We start from the raw sequence: 10,072 nt of genomic DNA, 5'->3' as shown, positions 1-10,072 counted from the left end.
GGAGAAAGACGCCTGCAGAGGGCGACACAGTTGCCTGTACCACGGGGGCAGCACGCATGTGCATAACCACAAGGTGTGTGCCCGTGTGCGAGGGCGCGAGGCAGGGCTGGTGTGGCCCTGGATGGGGAATGGAGCATGTGACGAAGTGGGACTGTTCTTAATGTTTCCTCTGAATACTGTAGGGGTGCCTCAGTTTCCCCTAGGCAGTTCTTAAGTCTCTAGGTGGTGGGATAAGGGGGTGTAATTGTTGCAGAGCAAAGGGCCAGTGTACATAAATGGCCGACACTCTGTCTCCTGGCAACTGATGGCTTGGGCCCTTCCCCCCTGCAAGGTGAGAGCTAAAGGGTTGGAAAACAAAGGAATCCGGTGACCTCCTGGCCCGGAAAGGGACAAAGCCCAGAGGAGGAGGGGCTGGAGGGTGAGTCAGTTGGGGGCTGGCTGGGACATGGAGTGAAGTGCAGACATGGTTGTCTGGCTCACTGCCCCCCAAAATGGAGCCGGCTGAGGAGTCCTGTTCTCTGTACCTACAAGCTCTGTTTTAGACCATGTTCCTGTCATCTAATAAACCTTCTGTTTTACTGGCTGGCTGAGAGTCACGTCTGACTGCGAAGTTGGGGGGCAGGACCCTCTGTCTTCCCCAGGCCCCCTCCTGAGTGGACTCGCTGTGGGAAGCGCACGGCGGGGCAGAGGATGCTGAATGCTCCGAGGTCAGACCCAGGAAGGTGGAAGCCGTGTGAGGTGTGTGTCCTGCAGACAGGCTGCTCCCAGAAAGGAGACTCCCCCAGAGTCCTGCCTGGCTTCGTAGGGAGCAGTCCCAGAACATGGCCCGGGGACTCGGTGGCAACTGGTGGCAGCGGTGGGATCTACTGCACCCCGTGGATGGCGCTTCCTGCAGTAAGTGACTGGGGAGCAGTAAAACTAGGGGGGGCTAAGGGGTGCCGAAGGCTTAGAGAGAAGCAGTTTCAGGGGGCGGAGGAGCTACGCTTAACCCCTGGGAGTGTGTGACCAGTGAGAAGGACGGTGCAGTAATGGGGTCCCCCTGGGGACTGCGGCGAGCAGTCTCAGGGGCGGAGGAGACTCCAGCTTGACCCTGGCAAAGAGGTGGTGAGCTCGAGAAGGGCTGGCACACTAGGGGTTCTCCCTGGAAACCGTGGGGAGCTGAGAGCACAAAGGCCTGTGAGTCCACAGCAACTTGGGAAGAGCGGAGTGATGGCCTGTCACCGTCTCCTGAAGAAGGACATTGTAACCCTGTGCAGAAAGAGAGGGTTGAGCACTGGAAAGTTCACCAAGGCACAGTTAATCGTGCAGCTGGAGGAGGATGACCGCTCGAAGGAACAGATTCCTGACCCCAAATGGGGCTATAGCAGGATCTGGGAGCAGCTGGAGTGGGAGCCAGGCATCCCGAAGACTCCTGTCCCCGACCAGACGAGGGTCTTCACGATTGGGTTCCCCATCCAGGGATCGGAGACGGACAGGATTGGAGCTGAGTCCGAGAGAGCCAGAGGACTGTGAGAGACAGCGAGAGCCCGAGAAAGAGCTGCAGAAGCAGCAGCAGCATGAACTGGCGGAGGTGGAGTGGAGAGGCCTAGGGGACCCCCCAGGGGTGAGTGGGGATAGACCCCAGGGGGCCAGTTCCACAGGGAACCTCAAGATTAAATTGCTGCCCCTGGTTAAGGAGGGGGGGATGTGGATGCCACCTCACTGCCTTTGAGCAGGCTGGCAATTTGAACCAGGGGGACCCTGCAGAAAAGCCCCGGTGTCTAGCTCCTTTGCTGGGTCCCAAGGCCACAGACTCCCTCAGCCAGATGGGTGGGGAGGTGGACAGGCTCCCACTCCTGACCCCAACCTATATGTCTGTGTGGAGTTTCCTAGGGCCAGGCCCCTTGGACCTCCAGTGGGAGCGGAAGGTGACGGTCAATGGGGAGACATTCCTGGGGTGGCGAGATCCTGGGACAGAGAGAACTGTTGTCAGGCCCTGGGTGGTGCAGCCTCAGATGCTGAGGGGCTGTGTGAGGGTCCCAGGGACGAAGCCCCTCGCCCTGCCTATGGCCCAGATCCCTGTGCAGACCCAGGAGGGGTTGAGCTGGCTGGTCGTTGGGGTTCTCCAGGATATCGGCTGTGAGACCCTGTTGGGTGGTGAATGGATCTCTTTGGGAATGGATCCAGGCCCTGCTCCTGTAACGGACAAGGGTTTGACTTTGAATCCAGGGAAACAATCGGTGGCGAAGGAAATGGTCAGTGAAAATGCAGATGACCTGGCTGGCAGGAGGGAGGACCTGCTAGGCTTCGGCTACCTGCCTGCCTGCCTGTAAGCAGACCCCTGGGGCTGGGTGGGGCAGAGAGATGCTCCCTGTGACCCTGCACACCGGAGAGGGGGCTCACGCTGGCTCTGATGACGTAAGGAGAGCAGAGAGCTTGCTGCCTGCCCCCACTGGGACAGCAAGGGCAACGCTGAGCAAGGGGGGAGATAAGACCCCAGCTAAATGGGGGGACCCACAGGCAGGGCAGGTCGGCTGCCAACCAGGTTCACCTTGTCCAGAGGTGCTGCTGGGAAGTGAGCCCACGGCAGGGAGGGAGCGACCAGGGACAGAGCTCAGCGGGGCTGTGACCCCAGGTGCAGTCAGCGAGAGGGAACAGGTCCCACTCCCTTCCCCAGCAGCTGAATTCCAGAGCGAGCTGCAGAAGGATCCCTCCTTGGACGAGCTGAGGGAACTTGCTGGCCACAGGCTGCAACCCCCCTTGGGGAAGGCTGCAGGGACAGATTCCAGCGAGAGAAGGGATTCCTGTACCGGGAATGGGCTCCCCGAGGGGAAGTAGAACAATGGGGGATCAGGAGGCAGCTGGGGGTGCCCTAGAAGTACCCCTGCAGGCTGTTGTACCTGGCCACGATGTCCCTCTCTCGGGACACCAGGGGATCCAGCGCCCCAGGGAGCGGCTGCTGCAGATCTGTGACTGGCCCGGAGTCTGGGATGTGGCCCAGCGGCATGGCAGGTCCTGTGATGCCAGCCAGAGGGTGGGGAAGGCCGGGATAAGGGTGAAGCCCCCTTGAGACCCCTGCCCATCATAGAGGAGCCTTTTCAGAAGGGGGCTATGGACATAGTGGGGCCCCTCAGCAAGGCGACCGGGTCAGGGAAGAAATATGTCCTGGGCGTGATGGATTTCACCACCCACTACCTGGGGTGGGGGCTCTGTCCTCCATCGAGGCAGACACCAGGGCAGACGCGCTGCTAACCATCTTCAGCAGAGTGGGGGTCCCCAGCGAGGTCCTTACAGACCAGGGGTCCAATGTCCTGTCAGCCCTGCTCCGGGGCTGGTGGGAGAAATGGGGGGTCTGGCCCACCTGGGCCTCTGCAGGTCACCCTCCGTCCCACGGGCTGGTGGAGAGAGTTTATGGGGCCCTGGGGATGATGCTGAGGACTTCTATGAATCAGCATCCACAGGAGCGGGGCAAGCGCATGGAGGGGCAGAGGATGCTGAATGCTCCGAGGTCAGACCCAGGAAGGTGGAAGCCGGGTGAGCTTTGTGTCCTGCAGACAGGCTGCTCCCAGAGAGGAGACTTCCCCAGAGTCCTGCCTGGCTCATGGGGAGCAGTTCCAGAGCAGTGCCCAGGGACCCCGTGACAGAGCACAAAGGCCTTTGCAATTTCCAGGCGGCAGAGGGCACCGGGCGTCCCAGCACGGCTTCTAGTCGGTGTGTTTCTGTGGGGTAACACCCCACTCATGGGGCACATGGGCGTACATGAACAGGCAGAGGGATACGGTACTGGCCGTGCTTGGGGAGGGGGGTACTACCTCTGGGGTGTGTATAGTGTGGTGTGTCCATCGTGTGCCCCAGGGGTATGGGGCTGAGAGTGTCATCGGGGGGGCTGTGGGTGAATGGGCACCACCATGGGGGTTGTTTAATCTAGGACATGGGGGAGGGGCACTGGCCTGAGGGGACGGGCTCTGGCATGCGGGGGTCTGTGGTGGGCATGGGGGGAGGGGCGTTAGCATGAAGAGGAGGGGGGCTGGCATGGGACGTGTCTCTAGTGTGCATGGCTGGCAGGGGCACTGCCATGGGGGTGTCTTTGGTGGGCATGAGGGGGAGGGGCATTGGCAGGGGGTGTCTCTGGTGGGAGGGGCGCTGGCATGGGGGAGTGTCTCTGGCGAGGAGGGGGGAGGGGTGCTGGCGTGGGGGTGTCTTTGGCGAGCGGGGGGAGGGGTGCTGGCGTGGGGGGTGTCTATGGTATATGCTTTGGTGCCTGACATCCTGGGCTTTTCCCGTCCCTGTTACCAGCCCCTGGGCCTGTCCCGGATTGCAGGGAAGGCCCAGTGTGCTGTTCCTCAGGGAAATGACCTGGCTCCCTCCCCAGGCCCTGCCATTGCTCCCCCCAGGACACCGCCCGCCGTGGGGCAGCCCCTGTCTCTCAGAGGGCTGGGCTGAGGACGTCGCGCCGTGGGGCAGCCCCTGTCTCTCAGAGGGCTGGGCTGAGGACGTCGCGCCGTGGGGCAGCCCCTGTCTCTCAGAGGGCTGGGCTGAGGAAGTCGCGCCGTGGGGCAGCCCCTCTCTCTCAGAGGGCCGGGCTGAGGACGTCGCGCCGTGGGGCAGCCCCTGTCTCTCAGAGGGCCGGGCTGAGAATGCCGTGCCGTGGGGCAGCCCCTGTCTCTCAGAGCAGACGGGCTGAGGACATGTGGCAGGCTGGGCCATTCCTCCCTCCCCTGGCAGTTGGGATGGCACAGCAGGGCACTTGGGGGGCACAGGTGTCCTCACTTGCTTCCTGGTCCTTCCCACACGGGGAAGAAGGGCACCTGCCAGGACAGCATGGCATGTCCTGCCTGGGGCTAGCTCCATGGTTGGTCCTGAATGGGCCCTGGCATGGGAGCCAGGACTCCCAGGATCTTGTCTCAGCTCTGGTGCTGACCCACGGTGTAGCCTCTGGCGAGTCACTGCCCCGCGATGTGCCTCAGTTACCCTGTGCCCCTGCCTTCCTCACTGGGGGGGACAACAGTGCCAGTGCCAGGGCCAGGGCGAGGCCAGTGCCAAGGGGGGCAGCCCCTTGCCTCCCCGGTGCTGGGGCCAGCTCTGAAGCCCGAGGTTTGCTCAGGCCTCAGGAGACCTGGCTGACTGGGGAGGGGACCATTCCCATCACGCTTCAGCACTGAGCGGTGTGGGAGCAAGGAGGTGACAGCTCCTGGCGCTGGGCACAGCAGCCTGCCTCTGCCCCCAGCAGGCCCCGGGCGAAGCAGGAGGATTGTCTCTCCTGCAACCTGGGGGCTAAGCCTCGATGTTAAGAGCTGGCACCATAGTCCACTGCCCCCCCGCCATTGTCAGGCAGTGCCAGACAGACCGACAGGCTCCCACGTGCCTTGGGAACTCCTGGAGAATGAGAGAGAGCCCAGAGGATGGGAAAGGGCAAATACAACCCCTAGCTATACAAAGGGGAACAAGGACAACCCAGGGGATTACAGACCAGGGAGCTTAACTTTGGTGCCTGGAAACATAATGGAGCAAATAATCAAACAATCCGTTTGTAAACACCTGGAAGAGAAATAAGGGGATAAGTAAGAGCCAGCGTGGATTTGTCAAGAACAAATCATGTCAAACCAACCTGACATCCTTCTTTTAACAAGCCTCAGGGGTGGGGGAGAAGTAAGATGTGATATCTTGACTTCAGTGAGGCCTTTGTTACTGGCTCCATGACCGTCTCATAAACAATCTAGAGAAATACAGCTTATTATAAGGGGGTGCACAACCGGTTGGAAAAGCGTACTCTAGAGTAGTTACCAATGGTTCACAATCAAGCTGGAACCCGCAGCGATCTGTCTCGGGTCCGGTTCTATTCAATATCTTCATACATTATTTGGCTAATGGCATAGAGAGGATACTGATAAAATTTGCAGATGATACCAAGGAGAGAGGGGTTGCAAGTGCTTTGGAGGACAGGATTAGAATTCAAACTGATCTGGACAAACTAGAGAAATGGTCTGAAGTAAATAGGATGAAATTCAATAAGTACAAATGCAAAGTACTCCACTTAGGAAGGAACAATCAATTGTGCAAATACAGATGGGAAATGCCTACCTAGGAAGGACCACAGAAAAATATCTGGGGGTTATAGTAAATATGAGTCAGCAATATGATCCTGTTGCAAAACAAGTGAACATCATTCTGGGCTGTATTAGCAGGAGCGTTGTAAGCAAGACACCAGATGTAATTCTTCCGCTCTACTCCATGCTGATTAGCCTGCAGCTGGAGCATTGTGTCCAGCTCTGGGTGCCACATTGCTGGAAAGTTGTGGACAAATTGGAGAAAGTCCAGAGGAAAACAACAACGACTATAGGCTAGAAAGGCTGATGACCTACAAGGGAAGATTGAAAAGAAACCTGGATTTGTTTAGTCTGGAGAAGGAGAGACTGGAGGGGGGGAGTTAACAATCTTCAAGTATATAAAAGGGTGTTATAAAGAGGAGGGTGATAAATTGTTCTCCTGAACCACTGAGGACAGAACAAGAAGCAATGGGATTAAATTGCAGCAAGGGAGATTCAGGTTGGACATCAGGAAAACCATCTTACCTGTCAGAGTGGCTAAGCACTGGAACAAATTGCCTAGGGAGGTTGTGGAAGCTGGAGGTTTTTAAGACCAGGCTGGACACACACCTGTCAGGGATGGTCTCTCCAAGTCCCTTCCAGACCTGCATGCCACAGTGTCGGAGCAGTGACAATGGGAATGCTCCCCGCCCTGCCAACCCTCCTGCTGGCTCCTCCACACTCCTTGCCCAGCGACTGGGGGAGTGGGCGGCAGCCAGCAGGAGCGAGCTGTGCAGAAGGGCAGACTCATTGCCTCCCTAGTTCGCAGCCAACGGGATTTGAGGGCTGTGCGAGATGGAGACCCTGGCCTAGAGTTACCAGCCCTTCTGCGCGGGCAGGAAGCAGCAGAGGGAGTTACAGGAATAGGGGTTACTTGGGGACAGAACAGAGCAGCAACCCTGGAGCAGCTGGGACTCACTCGCGCTGCTGCAGTGGTGGGAGAACCGTAGATTCCGTGCCCTGGGACCTCACCAGGAAGCTGGCCAGAAACAGCAGCTGCTGTGCCCAAGGCCCTGCCCCATTCTGCACCTGCCCCAGGGTGGGAGGGAGGCTGGAGGGGATGGGCTGACACAAGCAGTGGCATCCCCTCAGGAAGGCGCTGGGTGCTGTTCAGCAGCTAAACTGTCTCCAACCCCTAAACAAAACACCCACAACGAAACCCCACAGCGGTTTTCCGCTGATGGGAACTGACCCGTGCCCCTTGCAAACGGCTTCTCTGCCTCCCATGCACACTAGGGGGCACTGTGCTGCGGGCTGCAAGTTGGCCATGCTGTTACCTCTGAGAGCAGGAACCCCGGCTCCAACAGGCCTCCTCAGCCCCGCGGCCGTGCCTGAGTTACCAGGAACACAGCACCACTTCCTTCAGGGTTTTCCTGAGCTCCTGGCTCCGGAAAGCATAAATGAGCGGGTCTATCACCGAGTTACAGATGATGAGGATGAGGAAGAGGTTGAAGTAGTTGAAGAAGCAGGTGCAGAAGGGGTTCTTGGGGCACGTGACGATCAGCGTCAGGTGCAGGAAGAAGGGGCTCCAGCACATGAAGAAGACCCCCAGCAGGATGGTGAGGGTGACCGCCCCCTTCATGCTGGTCATCTGGTGGATGGTGCGTTTCTTCTGCAGGCTGGAGATGTTCCTGGCATGGTGGTGAGCCAAGGAGAACATGTGGATGTAGAGCCCCACCACGAGGATGAGCATGGAGAGGAAGAAGCCGATGAGGCAGAGGATGACGGCGCTGTTCTTGTAGTAGGCGATGAAGAGGCTGCTGGAGATGGTGCTGGCAACCCAGATGCCCACAATGATAACCACTGCCCGCTGCATGGTCATGATGCTGTGGTAGCGGAGGGCGTAGAAGATGGTGATGTACCGGTCCACGGCGATGGCCCCCAAGAAGGAGAGGGACGACACCACGGAGCTGCAGATCATCATGTCGATGATGTTGTCCAGCTGGCGGATGATGCTGGTCTGGAGGAGCAGCATTCCGTGTTCCATCAGCAGTATGAACAAGGTCTCCACCAGGTTGCTGACGCTCACCAGGATGTCGGACACGGCCAGGCAGCAGATGAAGTAGTGCATGGGTGAGTGCAGGTTCCTGTTCTTAATGATGGCCACGACCACCAGCACGTTCTCCACCAGGCTGACGAGGCCCAGCGTCAGGAAGAGCTCGTTGGGGATGAAGACACCCTGGCACCAGGCGCTGCTCCTGTTGGCCGTCTTGTTGGTCCTGTTGCTGGGGGCAGTGGAGTTCAGGGAGTCGATCAGCATCTGCAGAGAAGCCAGCGTTGACATAGCGACAGCTTCGGGGGGGCCCTCAGGAAGGTTTTGCTGCTGGCAAACACGGGCAGGAGCAGGCGTCGTGGCTCTGGCAAGACCAAAGCCAAGTGTTTCTGCTCCCTTGGAGCGTTCAAGGAACAAGTCTTGGGAGAACAACTCTCCCCAGTACAGCAACCTGGAAAGTGGTGTTGACAGTCTCTGTGCATCGGAGGGCAGAAGATACTCAGAGCAGACAGTGGTGGGACTTCAGCAGAGGGAACACGCACAGGGCAGGTCCATGGGGCACCCCCAAGGCTGGAGGGAGATGCCCTGGGCTGAGGAATTTCAATCTGCCTCTGAGACCAGCTCCTCGTCACCGACACTTGCTGTCTTCAGAAAAGGAAGAAGCCAGAGAAGCACCTGCAGGACTAGGAGGGTGAAATGCTCGTCCACGTTCATGCACTGGATCCCAGGGGCGTCCGGGGCTCTGGACACAGCCACGTGAGGAGCTGGAGAAGTGTGCTTGCGTTCTGTGCGCCTTTGTGTTCGGGGTGCAGATCCCTCGCTCTCTGCGTCCCTGACTGGAACAGGGGGAGAGCTCCTTTGGTGCCTCAGCCCTTTCCCACTTCCAAACTCTCCCCAACTCCACTTCCTAGCCCAGCCGCTGTATTTATCCCTAGCCCGATGTAATCGATTAGCTGGAGTGCAGGACAAAGAAAGAACCCTTTCTCTTCCCGACTTTAAAGGCAGTTTGCTCAGCTCCTCCTTCAAAGGAGGGTGATCAGCCACATGACAGCATCGCATGCAAGAACCGTGCTGAAGGGCAGCTACAGGAGGGGTTATGAAACATCCCTGAGAGCCTGCATAATTGTACCCCCTTCATCAAGCCTGGTGGTACAGGGCCTGGGCCCCAGCCCCACAGGTGTGGACCCCAGCAAGGGGGCTGACGACAAAGTGCTGGCACTTGCCAAGGGGATTTCCACCATGGGCAGGTGGTGGGTATAACAGCTGGAAATGGCCTTCTGGCTGTGCCACTGTTCATGTCCAATGGCTGCAGGTGGGTACCACGCGGGCGCTGTCCCCGGGGCCTCTCGCTGCAGACACCCGGCGGGTACCACGCGGGCGCTGTCCCCCGGGGCCTCTCGCTGCAGACACCCGGCGGGTACCACGCGGGCGCTGTCCCCCGGGGCCTCTCGCTGCAGACACCCGGCGGGTACCACGTGGGCGCTGTCCCCCGGGGCCTCTCGCTGCAGACACCCGGCGGGTACCACGCGGGCGCTGTCCCCCGGGGCCTCTCGCTGCAGACACCCGGCGGGTACCACGCGGGCGCTGTCCCCCGGGGCCTCTCGCTGCAGACTCCCGGCGGGTACCACGCGGGCGCTGTCCCCCGGGGCCTCTCGCTGCAGACTCCCGGCGGGTACCACGCGGGCGCTGTCCCCCGGGGCCTCTCGCTGCAGACACCCGGCGGGTACCACGCGGGCGCTGTCCCCCGGGGCCGCTCGCTGCAGACACCCGGCGGGTACCACGCGGGCGCTCTCCCCCGGGGCCGCTCGCTGCAGACACCCGGCGGGTACCACGCGGGCGCTGTCCCCCGGGGCCGCTCGCTGCAGACACCCGGCGGGTACCACGCGGGCGCTGTCCCCCGGGGCCTCTCGCTGCAGACACCCGGCGGGTACCACGCGGGCGCTCTCCCCCGGGGCCGCTCGCTGCAGACACCCGGCGGGTACCACGCGGGCGCTCTCCCCTGGGGCCTCTCGCT

At 60.1% G+C, this 10,072-nt stretch overlaps 1 protein-coding gene across 1 annotated transcript; it reads right to left on the bottom strand.

Moving 5' to 3' along the window:
- Positions 1-7,291: 7,291 nt before the first annotated feature.
- On the bottom strand, positions 7,292-8,468 carry MC1R (melanocortin 1 receptor). Its single transcript, XM_078848145.1, has one exon. The coding sequence runs from the start codon at positions 8,347-8,349 to the stop codon at positions 7,402-7,404; it is 948 nt and encodes a 315-aa protein (XP_078704271.1). The 5' UTR covers positions 8,350-8,468; the 3' UTR covers positions 7,292-7,401.
- Positions 8,469-10,072: the final 1,604 nt, after the last annotated feature.

This window comes from Lepidochelys kempii, chromosome 12, assembly GCF_965140285.1.
Source record: "Lepidochelys kempii isolate rLepKem1 chromosome 12, rLepKem1.hap1, whole genome shotgun sequence".
Taxonomy (NCBI): domain Eukaryota; kingdom Metazoa; phylum Chordata; order Testudines; family Cheloniidae; genus Lepidochelys; species Lepidochelys kempii.
This window is presented reverse-complemented; position numbering and strand designations above follow the sequence as displayed.